Raw genomic sequence first — 19963 nt, forward strand, 5'->3', positions numbered from 1 at the left:
TGGAAGCTCCTCTGAGGGGAGTCTTCCTGGAAGCACCTTAGAGACCGTGGACCTGGACGGTCTGTCTTTGGAAGCTCCTGTGAGGGGAATCTTCCTGAAAGCACCTGAGAGACTGTAGACATGGACGGTCTGTGTTGGGGAAGATACTGTCCTTTGCTGGGTCTAGACTGACTGAGGTGTGCCGGCCAGGCAAGTTGGTGAACCCGGTAAGGCCATTTTCCCAGAAATACAGGACTGACAAGGAGTCAGCGTGAGGAGCGGAGCTCCTGGAAGGTAACCCCGGACAAGGGGGTGGTAGTATACTGTAAGAGAAGTGTATCTGCTATATGAACTGTGCAGTCACCCGTGGCTGGAGAGATACAGGCTTGAGTAATGAATGCTTTGTAAAGCCAAATGTGATGAAGTAATGGACTATGTGTAAGCCGGTGATGTGCAACCTGGTTTACGGAGCGGTTTATGACGTTTAAATAAACCGTATGGTCTGAATTATGTGAGAAAATCGTGCTTGAATCCCGGGCCAAGCGAGTATTCCCCTACCCGTTAGTGAATGCTATCTTACAACGGGCAGTCCGTGTTGTCATTATCATGTTACCACCTTTTGCTTCCTTTTTTTGTCTATTAATAAACAACGTCTTTTTGTACTATTGTAAGGTTTAAGACAATTGGCTATATCTGCTGTTATTTTTAGTAGAACCTAGTTTTTCCTGTCGGCCATTTTGCTTTCTGTTCTGCTGTATCTACTTTGCCCTTAACCAGCATGGAGTTCTCAGTTTCAATGTTTCCACCCTGTTCTCTGCCACTTGCCCTTTAAAAGCAGCATCAGCTGTTTAATCAGTGCTTCAGAATCAAGTCTGCAGTGTACCTGACACCTTGCTCCTGGAAGACATGGACTTATTATCCTAACCACCTTCTGCTTCAGATCCTTGGACATGTGTGGACTCAGGAATCCCTCAGCTTACCATCAACATTGGCAAGGGAAGTAGAGAGAGAACCTTTAACCTGTTTCTTTGACTAGATGGACTTAAGGTTTATTCCTACCTGTCTTGTATCCTGCCTGCAACTGTGTTAACCCTTACTTGTATGAAGTAATACAAGAACTACTTAAACAAGCCTGTGTCTTCTATGTTTCCTTGCACCCAAGCACAAGACACTATACAGACTGTATTTTATATCTGACAACTATATACATTTATTGTTTTTTATTCGTCTATACATTGGACCTTACAGTTCTTTTTTTTTTTTCTCTCCTTGTTACAGCTTCATTAAATAGTTCACGCAAAACGCCAGTGTCAACGTCTACAGTGAAGAAGCGACTCCAGGATGCTGGCCTTCAGGGCAGAGTGGCAAAGAAAAAGCCATATCTGAGACTGGCTTTGACATGACATTTTTTGATCGCTTTTTATTCCGATTTTTGTTAGGCAGAATGAACAAAAATAAACCAAAAAATTGCAAAAACCAAAAAAGAAATGGACAAGAGCCCTACTAAAATACTAGAAAATTTATTGAAAAATGTATTCTAAAAATATGTTCAAACAACAATGACAATTATATATTAAGGATGTAATGAAAAGGAAAAAAGACAACAACCTAGTACCACATACAGGTGAAGATATTCGCAGGACTAATATACCAGCCACTTCATATTGTATTAACCCCTTCCCGACCTGTGACACAGCGTATGCGTCATGAAAGTCGGTGCCAATCCGACCTGTGACGCATATGCTGTGTCACAGAATGATCGCGTCCCTGCAGATCGGGTGAAGGGGTTAACTCCCATTTTACCCGATCTGCAGAGACAGGGGGAGTGGTACTTCAGCCCAGGGGGGGTGGCTTCACCCCCCCGTGGCTACGATCGCTCTGATTGGCTGTTGAAAGTGAAACTGCCAATCAGAGCGATTTGTAATATTTCACCTATGAAAATGGTGAAATATTACAATCCAGCCATGGCCGATGCTGCAATAGCATCTGCCATGGCTGGAGACCCCGATCTGCCCCCACCCCACCGATCACCTCCCCAGTCGTCCTTTTTGCCCCGATCTCCGTTCCGCTCCCCTCCTCCCTCCTGTCGGCTCCCCCGGTCCTCCTGTCCGCTCCCCAGGTCCTCCGCTCCCCCCCCCCCCCCGTGTTCCAATCCCACCCCCCCATACTTACCTAGCTCCGATGTCCCTCCCGGTGTCCGGCCGTCTTCTTCATGGGCGCCGCCATCTTGGAAAATGGCGGGCGCATGCGCAGTGCGCCCGCCGAATCTGCCAGCCGGCAGATTCGTTCCTGCACATTTTGGTCGCTGTGATAAGTTCTATCACAGCGATCAAAATAAAAAAAATAGTAAATAAATCCCCCCCTTTATCACCCCCATAAATAAAATATAGAAAATATAATTATTTTTGTTTTTCCATTAGGGTTAGGAATAGGGGTACGGTTAGGGGTAGGGTTAGGGTTGCACTTAGGGTTGCACTTAGGGTTGCACTTAGGGTTGCACTTAGGGCTAGGGTTGCACTTAGGGTTGCACTTAGGGCTAGGGTTGCACTTAGGGATGCACTTAGGGCTAGGGATGCACTTAGGGCTAGGGATGCACTTAGGGCTAGGGATGCACTTAGGGCTAGGGATGCACTTAGGGCTAGGGATGCACTTAGGGCTAGGGATGCACTTAGGGCTAGGGTTGCACTTAGGGCTAGGGTTGCACTTAGGGCTAGGGTTGCACTTAGGGCTAGGGTTGCACTTAGGGCTAGGGTTGCACTTAGGGCTAGGGTTGCACTTAGGGCTAGGGTTAGAATTAGGGTTGGAATTAGGGTTAGAATTAGGCTATGTGCACACGGTGCGGTTTTGGCTGCGGATCCGCAGCGGATTGGTCGCTGCGGATTTGTATCAGTTTTCCATCACGTTTACAGTACCACGTAAACCTATGGAAAACCAAATCCGCTGTGCCCATGGTGCGGAAAATACAGCGCGGAAACGCTGCTTTGTATTTTCCGCAGCATGTCAATTCTTTGTGCAATTCCGCAGCGTTTTACACCTGCTCCATAATAGGAATCCGCAAGTGAAATCCACACAAAAAACACTGGAAATCCGCGGTAAATCCGCAGGTAAAGCGCAGTGCGTTTTACCTGCAGATTTTTCAAAAACTGCGGAAAAATCCACACAAATCCGCAAAGTGAGCACATAGCCCTAGGGTTAGAGTTGGAATTAGGGGTAAGACTAGGGTTAGGGGTGTGTTGGGGTTAGGGTTGTGGTTAGGGTTGGGATTAGAGTTAGGGGTGTGTTGGGGTTAGTGTTGGAGTTAGAATTGAGGGGTTTCCACTTTTTAGGAACATCAGGGGGTCTCCAAACGCGACACGGCGCCACCATTGATTCCAGCCAATCTTGCGTTGAAAAAGTAAAATGGTGCTCTCTCCCTTCCGAGCCCCGACGTGTGCCCAAACAGTGGTTTACCCCCACATATGGGGTATCAGCGTACTCAGGAGAAACTGGACAACAACTATTGGGGTCAAATTTCCCCTGTTACACTTTGGAAAATAAAAAATTCAGGGCAAAAAAAATTTTTGGGAGAAAAGAAAAATTATTTTTTATTTTCATGGCTCTGCGTTATAAACTTCTGTGAAGCACTTGGGGGTTCAAAGTGCTCACCACACATCTAGATTAGTTCCTTGGGAGGTCTAGTTTCCAAAATGGGGTCACTTGTGGGGGAGCTCCAATGTTTAGGCACACGGGGGCTCTCCAAACGCGACATGGTGTCCGCTAAAGATTGGAGCCAATTTTTCATTCAAAAAGTCAAATGGCGCTCCTTCCCTTCCGAGTTCTGCCGTGCGCCCAAACAGTGGTTTACCCCCACATATGAGGTATCAGTGTACTCAGAACAAATTGGACAACAACGTTCGTGGTCCAGTTTCTCCTTTTTAAAATAAAAAAATTGTTGCTAAAAGATCATTTTTGTGACTAAAAAGTTAAATGTTAATTTTTTCCTTCCATGTTGCTTCTGCTGCTGTGAAACACCTGAAGGGTTAATAAACTTCTTGAATGTGGTTTTGAGCACCTTGAGGGGTGCAGTTTTTAGAATGGTGTCACTTTTGGGTATTTTCAGCCATATAGAACCCTCAAATTGACTTCAAATGTGAGGTGGTCCCTAAAAAAAATGGTTTTGTAAATTTTGTTGTAAAAATGAGAAATCACTGGTCAAATTTTAACCCTTATAACTTCCTAGCAAAAAAAAATGTTGTTTCCAAAATTGTGCTGATGTAAAGTAGACATGTGGGAAATGTTATTTATTAACTATTTTGTGTCACATAACTCTCTGGTTTAACAGAATAAAAATTCAAAATGTGAAAATTGCAAAATTTTCAAAATTTTCGCCAAATTTTCCATTTTTTTCACAAATAAAAGCAGAAATTATCGACCTAAATTTACCACTAACATGAAGCCCAATATGTCACGAAAAAACAATCTCAGAATCGCTAGGATCCGTTGAAGCGTTCCCGAGTTATTACATCATAAAGGGACACTGGTCAGAATTGCAAAAAACGGCAAGGTCATTAAGGCCAAAATAGGCTGGGTCATGAAGGGGTTAAAACTACTCATATAGCAAAGAAGACAATATCGGATTAGTATCTCTCAGTAGATAATACAATACTGCATGTAGGCTAAGGGTTCAAAAATATCGTACCGGATCAATGTATAACACTAGATAATGGAAATATATATAAAGTGCCGACAGTGCAAAATGTGTGATCCCAAAGGGGTTTCACAGTAGCAGCTATAATAAATCAATCCCTCACAGGGGGTACACAATAGAAAGAGCAATTCTCATATACTAGAATTACATACAGCATCTGTAGCGGGGTCTACCAAGCTGGGGTACCTCTTTCAGTACCACCCCGTGTTTCAAGAGGTTCACTTTGCTCTGGCTGGAGTCTGAATGAAGGACGCTGGCTGGAATTCCTTGATTACATGAGAGCATATAAAATCTGACTGCTTCTCCACGTATTTCCAGTCTCACAACACTTTATTCACAGAACACAGAATATATCACACAGATACAGAGGGCAGGCCCATTGAAATGGAGGCCAGACATACATTACAATAGCCGCAGGGGTCCGGAGCCTGCCAATATTTACTGTGGGAATTACAAAGGTGGGGAAGGACAAAAGGGGAATATCTTGTCTCCTCTGCCCAGGGGCGCAGCCTGTGGGCTGATGCATTAGGCTAGGTTCACATTGCATTAGGGCAATCCGTTAAGCGCATAACGCTAGCGGATTGCGCTAACGCAATGTTTCTTTAGGGTTCGTGTTCATCGTTCCCGCTAGCGCAGATCCCCGATCTGCGCTAGTGAGGACTGGACCTCGGACGCACTTCGGACGCTGCTTGCAGCGTCCGAGGTCCGTCACAAAAGAACGGCACATCGCTAGCGCGTGCCGAAAATGGCATGCGCTACAGAGACAAATCACATTGCTGTCAATGGGTGCGCTAACGGACCCATTGCACGGCGTTAATTGCGACAATTTCTCCGTGCAACGCAGTCCGTTAGCGTTAACCCATTAACGCAATGTGAACCTAGCCTTAGGGACATATATCTCACATGGAACCTATTATATATATACAGGTCCTTCTCAAAAAATTAGCATATAGTGTTAAATTTCATTATTTACCATAATGTAATGATTACAATTAAACTTTCATATATTATAGATTCATTATCCACCAACTGAAATTTGTCAGGTCTTTTATTGTTTTAATACTGATGATTTTGGCATACAACTCCTGATAACCCAAAAAACCTGTCTCAATAAATTAGCATATTTCACCCGGCCAATCAAATAAAAGTGTTTTTCAATAACAAACAAAAAAACCATCAAATAATAATGTTCAGTTATGCACTCAATACTTGGTCGGGAATCCTTTGGCAGAAATGACTGCTTCAATGCGGCGTGGCATGGAGGCAATCAGCCTGTGACACTGCTGAGATGTTATGGAGGCCCAGGATGCTTCAATAGCGGCCTTAAGCTCATCCAGAGTGTTGGGTCTTGCGTCTCTCAACTTTCTCTTCACAATATCCCACAGATTCTCTATGGGGTTCAGGTCAGGAGAGTTGGCAGGCCAATTGAGCACAGTAATGCCATGGTCAGTAAACCATTTACCAGTGGTTTTGGCACTGTGAGCAGGTGCCAGGTCGTGCTGAAAAATGAAATCTTCATCTCCATAAAGCATTTCAGCCGATGGAAGCATGAAGTGCTCCAAAATCTCCTGATAGCTAGCTGCATTGACCCTGCCCTTGATGAAACACAGTGGACCAACACCAGCAGCTGACATGGCACCCCACACCATCACTGACTGTGGGTACTTGACACTGGACTTCAGGCATTTTGGCATTTCCTTCTCCCCAGTCTTCCTCCAGACTCTGGCACCTTGATTTCCGAATGACATGCAAAATTTGCTTTCATCAGAAAAAAGTACTTGGGACCACTTAGCAACAGTCCAGTGCTGCTTCTCTGTAGCCCAGGTTAGGCGCTTCTGCCGCTGTTTATGGTTCAAAAGTGGCTTTACCTGGGGAATGCGGCACCTGTAGCCCATTTCCTGCACACGCCTGTGCACGGTGGCTCTGGATGTTTCCACACCAGACTCGGTCCACTGCTTCCTCAGGTTCCCCAAGGTCTGGAATCGGTCCTTCTCCACAATCTTCCTCAGGGTCCGGTCACCTCTTCTCATTGTACAGCGTTTTCTGCCACATTGTTTCCTTCCAACAGACTTACCATTGAGGTGCCTTGATACAGCACTCTGGGAACAGCCTATTTGTTGAGAAATTTCTTTCTGGGTCTTACCCTCTTGCTTGAGGGTGTCAATGATGGCCTTCTTGACATCTGTCAGGTCGCTAGTCTTACCCATGATGGGGGTTTTGAGTAATGAACCAGGCAGGGAGTTTTTAAAAGCCTCAGGTATCTTTTGCATGTGTTTAGAGTTAATTAGTTGATTCAGAAGATTAGGGTAATAGGTCGTTTAGAGAACCTTTTCTTGATATGCTAATTTATTGAGACAGGTTTTTTGGGTTATCAGGAGTTGTATGCCAAAATCATCAGTATTAAAACAATAAAAGACCTGACAAATTTCAGTTGGTGGATAATGAATCTATAATATATGAAAGTTTAATTGTAATCATTACATTATGGTAAATAATGAAATTTAACACTATATGCTAATTTTTTGAGAAGGACCTGTAAATAACTGCATAACATATTCTGGGTGCTGGGGGGTTCTGTAACACGGCTCCCCTTTCAGCGACGCGATCGGCATACACAGTCTGATCCTTAACGGATCGGTTTGGGGATGACCGAAGTTTATGGGGTTGGTACAAGTTCCGTTTGTCGACTTAGTCCATCAGCGTTACCAACCAGCGTTGTTTGCCTGGTCTCTAGTGGATGGTGAAGTCCAGAGGTTGTAGGGCTAAACTCCACTGCAGTAATCTGGCGTTGTCTTCGGAGACCCGATTAAGCCAGACTAGGGGATTATGGTCCGTTAGGAGGGAAAACTGTCGTCCATACAAATATGGTTGTAACTTTTTGAGTGCCCATACTACTGCCAGGCACTCCTTCTCGATGGCCGCATAGCCTACTTCACGGGGCAGTAGTTTCCGACTTAGGTAAGCTACCGGGTGTTCTTGGCCGTCCGGCCCAACTTGGCTCAGTACTGCCCCCAATCCAAACATAGAAGCGTCTTTGTGAACAAGGAAACGTTTAGTTGGATCGGGTGCGGCCAATACAGGGGTATTGGTGAGGGCGTCCTTTAGCTGGCGGAAGGCTTCCTCACACTCTGGGGTCCAGGTTACCTGGCGAGGTTGGTTCTTACGGGTCAGATCAGTGTGGGGCTTGGCTACGCTGCTGTAATTGGGGACGAATTTCCTGTAATACCCCGCTGTCCCTAGAAACGCCATGACCTGAATTTTAGTGCGTGGGGTGGGCCATTTGGCTATGGACTCAATCTTTTGCTGGTTCTGGTCGCTGATTCCCACTTCCCACCCAATGTCCTAAATACTGAACCTCCGCTTTGCCCACGTGACACTTGTTTTGGTTCAGGGGGATTCCGGCCTTGTGGATCCTGTCTAATACTGTCTCTAGGTGATTTAGATGCTCTTCCCATGTCGCGCTATAGATGGCGATGTCATCCAGGTAGGCACACGCATAGTCCTGGAGACCATCCAGAAGCCGGTCAGCCAGCCTCTGGAAGGTCTCAGGGGCATTCTTCATCCCAAATGGCATAACTCGAAACTGAAATAAGCCGAACGGGGTGACAAATGCAGACTTGGGAATAGTGTCAGGACTAAGGGGAATCTGCCAGTAGCCTTTGCATAGATCGATGGTGGTCAAATACTTTGCCCCCGCCAGCCGGTCTAACAGCTCATCCATGCGCGGCATGGGATACGCATCAGTCACCGTTTTCTCATTGAGCCTGCGATAGTGCCCAAGAAGGATGGGACTACTCTGTTTTGTGTAGACTAACACTACGGGGGATGCCCAGGGACTATCTGATTCTTCAGTGACCCCCAAACGCAACATCTCTCGTATCTCTTGTCGCATCCCTTCTCGTACAGACTCAGGGACACGGAAGGGGGGTTGTCTCAGGGGGGTCTGATCCTGGGTCTCAACCTTGTGTTGTGCCAAGTGAGTGTACCCCGGTCTCCCTGAAAACATCCTCTGTCGCTGCCTCAACAACGCCTCTGCCTGCTGTCTCTCCCGGGGACCTAGGTCTTCACCCCAGTGTACCTGGTCCCATGTTTTAGACTGAGTCCTCTCCCCTAAGACATCAGGCAAGGGGAGTCCGGCTAAATCCTCTGCTTCAGGTGCACAGATGGCCACTACCTCTTCAGGGCGCTCCCGGTAGGGCATCAGCATGTTCACGTGGAACATGCGGATAACCCTGGGGTCGTCACAATCGACATTATAGGTGGTGTCGGCTATTTTCCCCACTACCTGGTAGGTCCCCTGCCATGCAGCTTGGAACTTGTTCTGCCTAGTGGGTTCTAACACCAGGACCTTCTGTCCTATCTCAAAGGTGCGTTCTCTGGCCCTCCGATCGTACCATACGTGCTGGCGCCGTTGGGCCACCTGCAGGTTCCCACGTACAGCCTGGGTCAGATCCTGTAGGCGGTCCCAGAAATCCAGCACATAGGGTACAATAGGTACCCCTTCTATGGTGCCCTCCCCTTCCCAGTGTTCTAGCACTAAGTCTAGGGGTCCCCTTACCCGTCTCCCGTATACCAGTTCGAACGGGGAGAACCCCGTGGATTCTTGGGGCACCTCCCAATAGGCAAACAGGAGGTGATGCAAGAATTTCTTCCAGTCCCTGTAGGTCCTGGTAAAAGTCCCAATGAGTTGTTTTAACGTCCCGCTAAAGCGTTCACAGAACCCATTGGTTTGCGGGTGGTATGGGGCGCTTCTAATGGACTTTACGCCACACAGCTTCCACAGTTGGTTGGTCACCTCTGCTGTAAACTGGGTACCCTGGTCCGAGATAATCTCCCGAGGAAATCCAACCCGTGAGAAAACCTGGAGCAGGGCAGCCGCCACCGTCTCTGCCAGTATGTTAGGTAACGCAACCGCCTCTGGATACCGTGTGGCATAATCTACCACTGTCAATATATAATATATAAAGACACCAGCAGTATAAGGGAAGTTACGTCTATCAACTCAATATTAACTAAATTAATTTAAACAGCACCAGAGTTGTTTTTTCTAAGAAATATTTTATTAAACATATGTATTAAAAATATACCACACAGGGTAAATGACAAAGAAGTGTAAATTCAAACACTAAGCGAATATAATAGCATGGACTTGATTTATGTATATGATTAAATCCCAAGTAATGTGCTATAATACGCACAGTGGTCCAGGTCTCATGTAGCAGCAATAAGTACATATAGATATAAGGGCATCACCTAACACTACCAAAAAGGGGCGCTTGCAAGAGACACCCTCACAAGTGTATAGCAATATAGGCACCTACCGCACCTAGTAATAATTCAGTGGAGTGTCACCATGTGCCCATATCAGAAAAAGTGCTGCTGGTAAAGAATCACAGATAAATAATAATAAATCAACGGTTAATTACCCATGTAGTCTGTGAGATGATAAGTGACCGGACCGCTGTTCCCCGACGCACGTTTCGTGAGGATAAACCTCACTTCCTCAAGGGGTCAATATATACCTTTTCCCTGATGGACTGGGTTTGGCTAACGGCCCTATCAGTCGACCGCTACTCGGCTAAATGGTTCCTCCACAATGGGGAGGGGGCGTAATTTGGCCTTGCATCGATCTCCCCTCTTGCCAATGCGCTGGCAACTGTCACAGGTCTGGCAGAACTGATGAACATCATAGGTTACCCCCGGCCAAAATAAGTTTTGTGTCAGACGATGCCTGGTGCGACTGACGCCGAAGTGCCTGGCCAAGGATATGTCATGAGAGATTCGCAGTAACTCCTGCCTATACTTCTTGGGAACTATTAGCTGTCATTTTATAGTGGGGCTCGTCCCTGTGTGGTGCTGCTCTGTGGTCCGGTAGAGGAGACCCTGCTTCCATATAAACTGTTCCCCTTCCAGTACCCCTCTCCCCTCCTGTGCCTTCCCACGATATCCCTCCAATGAAGGATCCTCAAGTAACTCCCTCTTAAATTCATCTGGGGTGGCCCAAGAAATGTGTCTGGCTATGGGAATATGTGTAGGGCTGGGATGTCTTACCTGGGCCTCCTCTGTGTGTGATTCCGCCTCTGCAGCTCGAGCTTGTCTCCGGGTGGTCACAGGATATGTCTCAGCCAGAGGGGCAATCGAGAAGGCAGACAACATGGGCCCCAAGTCATTTCCCAGCAAGACGTCTGCAGGCAAATCCTCCATCAAGCCGACCTCAACCAGGCCTTCCCTGACTCCCCAGTTCAGGTGAATCCTGGCAGTGGGCAGTCGATGTATGGCTCCCCCTGCTACATGGACTGCCACTGTCCGGTCCGTCTTCTCTTGGTCCCGGACGAGATGAGGCTTCACAAGGGTCAAAGTTGCTCTGGAATCTCTTAGTCCCTGCATGCGTTTCCCGTTAATCCACACGACCTGTCTATGCTGTTGTCGATTATCTGCCCGGGCTGCCTGTACGGGGTCTACTTCATGCAGCACTTCCTACATTTCTTCCACCCCTTGGTTAGTTGTAGCCCCCAATGCCGGGTCAGCTTCGCCTTGGTAGCAGTGTACAGTGGCCCGGCTGAAGGTAGCTGTTCCTGCCTTTGGCCACTGGGTATGCTGAGTCCGGTTGGGACATTGTCTTTGCAGGTGGCCCAGCTGACGGCAGGTGTGGCATCGCGCCCCAGGGGAACTGTGGTAGGCCAGGTTTCTAGCTGGTCCCCCTACAATCTTCGGTGGTTTGGGGCCCTCCAGGTCCATGGGCGGACCCTTAGTGACCATCTTTGATCCAGACAACTGAGGCCTCCTGGCGTCATGATGTTCATCGGCCAGATGAGCGGCTTCCTCAAGAGTCATTGGCGGTATGCCTCTGGTGTCAGCGCATACCGGGCCAAGATCACTTCTTTGATCCGCTCATAGTCCATACAGTCCTCATCAGGTACCGTGCGATAGGCGTCCGCTGCCCGGCCGGTCAGCTTGCTGGCCAGAATCTGAACCCGTTCCTCCGGCTTCACTTGATGAAGGGCACACTGCCGCTCAAAGTCCTGCAGAAAGCCATCAATGTCTTCCTCTGCCTCCCCCAACTGTCGGAAGGTATTGTACTGGATCTTTTTGTGGCTTACTGTTGAAGGTACCTGGTCGGAGGCCATAGCTCCCCCTGCTCATTGACTCTCCTCTCTCCGCTCCGCCATCTCCATCTTGGCCAGCTCCACTTTGTTCCGCTCTGCCATCTCCATCTTGGTTAGCTCTATTCTGGTCCGCTCGGCCATTTTTTCCTTCAGATCAGTATGCACATCAGCCATCACCTCTCTTATGATCTCTACTGCAGGGTTTGGGCCATAGAACGCCAGCCTGTTCTTTACCTCCCTCTGGAATTCAGTCTCCTCCACGTTCACATTGGGGCGCGCTGCACCGTCGTGTTCCATGATGGCTGCAATCAAATCTGCTCTTGTTTTGTTGCTGGCGATTAACCCTCGGGCTTCCACCAGATATTTTAATGTAGTCCTCTAACTTCTGGTAGTTGTTTTCCATTCATTCCTTTCCTCCTGTAGAAGGGGTATCAGATCCCCCTGTCTGCCACCAGTGTAACGGGGTCTACGAAGCTGGGGTACCTCTTTCAGTACCACCCCGTGTTTCAAGAGGTTCACTTTGCTCTGGCTGGAGTCTGAATGAAGGACGCTGGCTGGAATTCCTTGATTACTTGAGAGCATATAAAAGCTGACTGCTTCTCCACGTATTTCCAGTCTCACAACACTTTATTCACAGAACACAGAATATATCACACAGATACAGAGGGCAGGCCCATTGAAACGGAGGCCAGACATACATTACAATAGCCGCAGGGGGGCCGGAGCCTGCCAATATTTACTGTGGGAATTACAAAGGTGGGGGAGGACAGAAGGGGAATATCTTGTCTCCTCTGCCCAGGGACGCAGCCTGTGGGCTGATGCATTAGGGACATATATCTCACATGGAACCTATTATATATATAAATAACTGCATAACATATTTTGGGGTCCGGGCGGGTTCTGTAACAGCATCTCTCTAATTCAATTCACCTTATTATAGTTACATATGTGCATTAGCAGAGAAATCCAGCGGCTGAAATATCAAAATAGATAATTATAATATGTGGCCAAGCATATACACATAGTGAATAGCATAGATTAAGAAGCCTGCAGCCAAATACACATGGAGGAAATTAAATCCGATGTAGTGGGGGAGAGATAATGAACTGATATATGAACCGACCTGTTCCTGGACATGGGTAAAGAAGACCCCAACGCGCGTTTCGCACCCATGGCCTCCTCGGGGGGCTTTAAGTCAGGGTAGAGACTGACCAGCTTAAATACCCAGTAATGTATAGAGTTCCGGCGGATGAAGCGGCGCAATGACCGGAAACACAGGAGTCAGCGTCCTACGTCACACGTTCACGCCCACCGCTGACGCATCAGTAGAGCAGGCCTGAAAATGCCGACGCGCGCCGGACACGTATCCATGGCAACCAAGCCATGCTGGCCAGGAGAAGCGCACTCCGCCGGACGGTGAAATATTGTAAGAAGGAAAAACTTTTTTTCGCCTGCAAGTAGATCTATCAGATATAGGACGACAAAACTAAAGTAAAGTGCACATACCTGAAAGAGTGAACAAGTGAAAAGTGAAAAGGCGTGAACCGTGCACTAAAGTGACTGGAAAAAAGGAAGAGAAAAAGCAAAACATGATAAATAAGTGAGCAAAGAAAGTAATGCACAATACGTTTCATTTAAAAAGTGCTTATATAGAAATATTTATAGGCTTGAATGGTGATGTGCAACCTGGCTTACAGAGCGGACGTTTAAATAAACCGTATGGTCTGAATTATGTGAGAAAATCGTGCTTGAATCCCGGGCCAAGCGAGTATTCCCCTACCCGTTAGTGAGTGCTATCTTACATTGGGCAGATATACTCTTCGTGTTGTCATTATCATGTTACCATCTTTGGCTTCCTTTTTTTTTGTCTTTATTAATAAACAACGTCTTTTTGTACTATATACATTTATTGTTTTTTATTCATCATTCATTTGATCGCTTTTTATTCCGATTTTTGTTAGGCAGAATGAACAAAAACCAGCAATTCCTGAATTTCTTTTGGGGGGGACGTTTATACCGTTCCGCTTTTGGTAAAATGGATAAAGCAGTTTTATTCTTCGGTCAGTACGATTACAGCGATACCTCATTTATGTCATTTATTTTTTTTTATGTTTTGGCGCTTTTATACAATAAAAACTATTTTATAGATAAAATAATTATTTTTGCATCGCTTTATTCTGAGGGCTATAACTTTTTAATTTTTTCGCTGATGATGCTGTATGGCAGCTCACTTTTTGCAGGACAAGATGACGTTTTCAGCGGTACCATGGTTATTTATATCCGTCTTTTTGATCGCGTGTTATTCCACTTCTTGTTCGGCGGTATGATAAAGCATTGTTTTTTGCCTCGTTTTTTATCTATTTTTTTTTACGGTGTTCACTGAAGGCGTTAACTTGCGGGACAGTTTTATAGGTCGGGTCGTTACGGATGTAGCAATACTATATATGTGTACTTTTATTGTTTTTTTTTTATTTACATAAACAAATGTACCGTATTTTTCAGACTATAAGACGCACTGGACCATAAGACGCACCCCAAATTTTCAGAATAGAAATAAGGAAAAAAAAATGTTTCAAATGGGGGTACGTCTTACAGTCCGAATTCAGCTTACCAGTGAAGGGATCGGCACAGGTGGAGGAGTGGTCACAGGGGTCTTTCAGTGGTCCAGGCTGGTGCGTTGGCATCCAGGAAATCCCATCCCAGGCTGGTGCGGTGCTCAGTGCTTGGGAAGGGGTGGAGGCTCTGTGCTCCGGGGTAGTGGCTGTGCTCCGGGGCAGGGGCTGGGCTACGGGGAAGGGGCTGTGCTCTGGGGAAGGGGCTGTGCTCCGGAATAGTGGCTGTGCTCCAGGGCAGGGACTGTGCTGCAGGCAGTGGATGTGCTGCAGGCCCTGTGGCAGCGGCTCCCTGGGCTCCGTGGGGGCTCTGACGGCATTTTGTCAAAGCCCGGAGGCCCCCCGCTCATCCGTTAATGGCATGTTGCGGTGGCCTCCGGAAACATGGGCGCCGGGAAAATAGCCACCGGGCTGGCGCACGCTCAGATTCAGATCTTGTTGCCGAGATCTCGCCCCGAGATCTCGTTGACGAGATTTGAATCTGAGCGTGGCGGCGGCCATTTTTCCGAAGCCCATGTTCCCGGAGGCCACCGCAACATGTCATTAACGGATGAGCGGGGGGCTTTAACGAAATGCCGTCGTAGCCCCCACAGCCCCGCAGCACAGCCACTGCCCGCAGCACAGCCCCTGCCCGCAGCACAGCCTCTGCCGCACCAGCATGGGAAGGGAGGCTGCATCGGGACCGCCGATGCCACTGCCGCATGATTTGAATGTATATTGCAAAAATAAGACGAACCCCCATTTTCCCCTAACATTTTTGAGGAAAAAAGTGCGTGTTGTAGTCCGAAAAATACGGTATTTATTGGAACAATATTATATATATATAAATATATATATATATATAATTTTTTTTTATAATTATTAAGGATTTTTTTTTTATACACATGTAGATATTTTTTTTTACTTTGTCTCAGTGTAGGACATCATTGAACAGTATAGTGTCAGATCGCTGATCTGACACTTTGCAGAGCACTGACAGGCACTGCAGGGAGGCTTCCCGGTGCCTGCTCTCAGCAGGCACTTGCAAGCCACCTCCCTGCAGGACCCGGAAGGAGCCCCACGGCCATTTTAGATCCGGGGCCTGCAGGGAGGAGGATGGAGGAGACACTCGGAGCAATGCGATCACCTCGTGTTGCTTCGAGGGTCTCAGGGAAGCACGCAGGGAGCCCCCTCCCTGCGCGATGCTTCCCTATGCCGACGGAAACCTGCGATCATGTTTGATCGCAGTGTGCCGGGGGTTAATGTGCCGAGGGCGGTCCGTGACCATTCCTGGCACATAGTGCCAGATGTCAGCTGTGATAGTCAGCTGACACCCGGCCGCGCTCCCCTCATGAGCGTGGCTCATCGGTGATGACGTACTATCCCGTCAGTGGTCATATGGGCCCATACCACCTCGACGGGATAGTACGTCTAATGTCAGAAAGGGGATAAGGAAATGATTATTTACTGCCCTCCATTCCCATATGCGTGAAATGCAATGAATAATCATTCCCTTTAGTAGGGAGCACACGTGAATACCTGGCCGCTGCGGCTAACAGCATGTGCGTTATTAAAGGACAATGAATACTCACTGCTCTCCACGCACATAGTCCCAGAGTGGGACCCATCTCCTGCAGGTGTGAATAAATGGATATATCAGCCACTAACCACGCACAGCTTAGAGATGTATCATGGGACATCCTGTTTGAAGTTACTCGGTTTATAGTGAAACTCTGCTGTTATTGTACAGAAATTCACACTTGGCCTCACTGCACATTTAATGTTGTCGATCATAAAAGTGAAGTTTGACCAGAAAGACTGGACCTGGTCTTGTAGGGACCATATGAGCACATTCAGCAGCACAGAAGGGGGAGAAGGTAGATTCACCCTATAAGATATCAGGGATCTAGGAAGCCAACAGGATCATTACCCTCCGCTTTCTCTTACAGGACCGTCATAATATTTTTCTTCAAGTGATTTTCTATCTTGTCAGCACATTCTACATACGCTGTAATTTGGCTTTGTAGTTTACAGATCTGGGCAGGTAACGGTCAGAGTCTTCTAATCTCAGGGGGTAGGTGGATCCTCCAGGTTGTAAGTTCTATAGAAAAGGGCTTTCAATACCCAAAGCTATTTGAACAATTTTGGGTGGAGGAGAATGTTGTGGTCTAGAGGCAAAATGGTGATCATGGTAATACGGCCGGACTACACCACCGATAAAGCAGCCACAGCCGGTGACTGAGAAGAATCTGTGACTTCTCTGCATTTAGTGGTCACTACTCACCTGGGTTGTCATATGTAGGAATCTTCTCTTTACACCGCTTATCACCCCTCACATATGTATCTGTAGTATTAATATGGATCAGATCTTCACCCTGAAACAAATATTGTAAAAGTCACAGACAGATGGAGAAGTCACATCTATGATCAGCGCTAATCCTGCCATCTCCACCGTTCTCATTACACAAGTATAAAACATATAATACTGGGGGATAAAACAAGACTGAGCACAAGACCTTCACAGCCGTCTACACATCATAGGGGAGATCTCATGACACCTTCTCTCCATCTACCTGATGATCCTGAGGAACATTGGGATCTTCTTGGTTACAGCCTTGTGGAAGAAGAGGACGGGGACATCTCTCTGGTGTTGTCCTCTTACTGGATAGATCTGGAGGAAACACATACACGGACTGAATTCATTCTTTACATACAGATAATTATAGGCCATGTGTATTTAGTCCTGTCTATTACCTGGAGATGTGAGGGGCTGGGGAACCTCCATCATGACGTCCTTGTACTGATCTTTGTGTCCTTCTAAATACTCCCACTCCTCCATGGAGAAATAGACGGCGACATCCTGACACCTTATAGGAACCTGACACATACAATAATACAGTCATCCCCCGATCCCTTCACAGCATCTATAATATAATGCTAGGAGCTTCACTATGTCCAAGAACTTTATAGACTGTGCAAGCACGACGCACCTGCGCAGTCTGGACCCCACAGAATGATGCATCCGGCAGTAGTGTAGCTACAGGGGGGACAAAGGGGGCCATCGCCCCGGGCCCTGTGCTCAGAGGGGGCCCACCCGGAGCTACGCTACTGTAACTGTATTGGTGTCCACAGCGCGCCCATACAGTTACATTCTGAGGCAAAGCAGGGAGAATCGATTTCCCTGCTCTGCCACCCGGTCGCTATGGGCCCCTGAGCAGGCAGGCCCCTGGCCTGTCATCGCAGGGTCAGCTGTATCAGCATCTAGCTGATGCAGCTGACCGCATTGATGAGGGATGGAGCGCTATGCTCCTTCTCCCATCATCCCCTGTCAGCGTCTGACGTCACCGAAGCTGACAATGACAAGGGGGCGTGATGACGTCACTGTCCGGCACCCACGGTCCGGAGATGAGAGGTAGCAGCGCAGGAACCAGTAAGAAGAGAGGTGAGTATTTATTTATTGTTTTTCTTCTTGGGGGCTGCCTTATATTACTGGGTCTACCTGTTGGGGGGTGCTGCCTTATACTGTAGTACAGAGTCTGCTTGTGGGGGGTGCTGCCTTATACTACAGAGTCTGCCTGTGGGGGGGGTGCTGCCTTCTACTGCAGAGTCTGCCTGTGAGGGGGTGCTGCCTTATACTACAGAGTCTGCCTGTGGGGGGCTGCCTTATACTACAGAGTCTGCCTATGGGGGCTGCCTTATGCTATAGAGACAGAATGGGGGCGCAGAATGGGTGCAGCACATGACAGAATGGGGGCGCAGGATGGGAGCAGCACATGACAGAATGGGGTCGCAGAATTGGAGAAGCACATACCAGGATGGGGGTCAGCACATACAAGAATTGGGAGCAGGGAGCAGCGCAAGAACCAGGAAGACAAGAGGTGAGTATTTATTGTTTTTCTTTATGGGGCTGCCTTATATTACTACCCGTCTACCTGTTGGAGGGTGCTGCCTTCTACTACAGTCTGCCTGTGGGGGGGGTGCTGCCTTCTACTACAGTCTGCCTGTGGGGGGGGGTGCTGCCTTATAATACAGGGTCTGCCTGTGTGGGGGCGCTGCCTTATACTACAGTCTGTCTGTGGGGGGGTGCTGCCTTATACTGCAGAGTCTGCCTATGGGGGCTGCGTTATGCTATAGAGACAGAATGGGGAGGAGAATGGGTGCAGAACATGACAGAATGGGGTTGCAGAATTGGAGTTGCACATACCAGGATGGAGTCAGCACATACCAGAATTGGGGCGCAGGATGGGAGCACATGACAGGATGAGGGCAGAAGAAAGAAAATAGCACTTGACAAATTGAAGGAGCACAAAACAGGATGAGGGCGCAGGATGGGGGCTGCACATGACAGGAAGGGGGTGCAGGATGGGGCTGCACATGACAGGAAGGGGGCGTAAGATGGTAGGAGCACATGACAAGATTAGGGCGCAGGATGGAAGCAGCACATACCAGGATGAAGACCATATACCAATATAAATGCTCGACATCCGTGCGTAGAACGGGTTCAATAGCTAGTTACTCTATAATGTCCCAGCATTCCCAGCAGTGTCACCTCTCTAGTCAGCAGCTCAATCATCTTGTAGGTGAGTTCGAGGATCTTCTTGTCATTGATGTTCTCATGTATGAGGGGGTAAGGTGGAGGCCCTGTGATTGGGCTCAGGGGTCTTCCGCATCCCTCAGACACAGGGTCCTGACAGCGCTCACTAGAGGTCTTCTTCACTACTGTGTAATCCTGGTTATGGAGAGACACATTAATAAATCTCACTACAGACATTTCCAGAGTCCTCACCTCTCCAGTTCTGTCCATCTGTTATTCCCATAGATAAGAATGATGTAATGTGACGTCATCAGAATCTCTCTAAGCATATAAAAATAGCTGGCGCACTATAATATCCATGAATAAATAACTAATGGGGGTGCATAACGTGGCTTATGAACAAGCAATAGTAACAGAGGAAAAGAAAACCACTATAATATATGCACACCACCAAATATAAGGTGAATCAAACAAGCTTTATTGATGACATATAAAAACCATTAAAAACATGTAAACAAAGCTCCCTCCGTGTATATGCTCCCAAAAACTACTCAGTATAACACACAAATTCCATATGATAATGGAGGACATATATCCAATATAACACTTGGTCAATAGTGTGTACACAGCTTAATAGTCACTGGCAAGTCCGCCACATTATACCCAGAAACATAATAACAAAGTAATGTCAGACTGCCACATGAGAGCCCCGGACTGTGATGCTCCCCCAAAGATATATACATATATAGAGCACAAGACCATCTGGCAAATAGTGGCCCCAGATGGATAGGAAGGAAAAGATTTCACCTTCCAAGCACGCTGGTCACCTGTGCTGAGAATGAAGAGAATGAGGAGGGATCATGCAGCGGTCATCAAAGGAATGCTAATCAAGGTAAAAGGCTGACAACCATCCTGAAAGTAGCCAGGACTGAGCACCCAGGGAGCATGGAGTAACGGAGGGAGAGCCCAACGCGTGTCACTGTTAAACAGAGCTTCGTCAGGGGAAGTAGGCTCAAAAAAGATCAATAATGCTTGTATATACCTGATCTGATGAGATGAATCACGG

General features: G+C 47.4%; 1 protein-coding gene across 1 annotated transcript in view; it reads right to left on the reverse strand.

Moving 5' to 3' along the window:
• Nucleotides 1–19963, reverse strand: part of LOC143767994 (uncharacterized) — a 688384-nt gene that overhangs the window by 37772 nt on the left and 630649 nt on the right. Inside the window, exons 11-15 of the mRNA XM_077256596.1 lie at nt 18913–19092; nt 17118–17241; nt 16937–17034; nt 16648–16738; nt 13279–13332 (exon numbers count right to left, since the gene is read on the reverse strand). Coding sequence (XP_077112711.1) covers nt 13279–13332; nt 16648–16738; nt 16937–17034; nt 17118–17241; nt 18913–19092 — 547 coding nt within the window. The remainder of the gene's footprint in view (nt 1–13278; nt 13333–16647; nt 16739–16936; nt 17035–17117; nt 17242–18912; nt 19093–19963) is intronic.

Source organism: Ranitomeya variabilis, chromosome 4 (genome assembly GCF_051348905.1).
Source record: "Ranitomeya variabilis isolate aRanVar5 chromosome 4, aRanVar5.hap1, whole genome shotgun sequence".
In the NCBI taxonomy this organism is placed as follows: Eukaryota; Metazoa; Chordata; class Amphibia; order Anura; family Dendrobatidae; genus Ranitomeya; species Ranitomeya variabilis.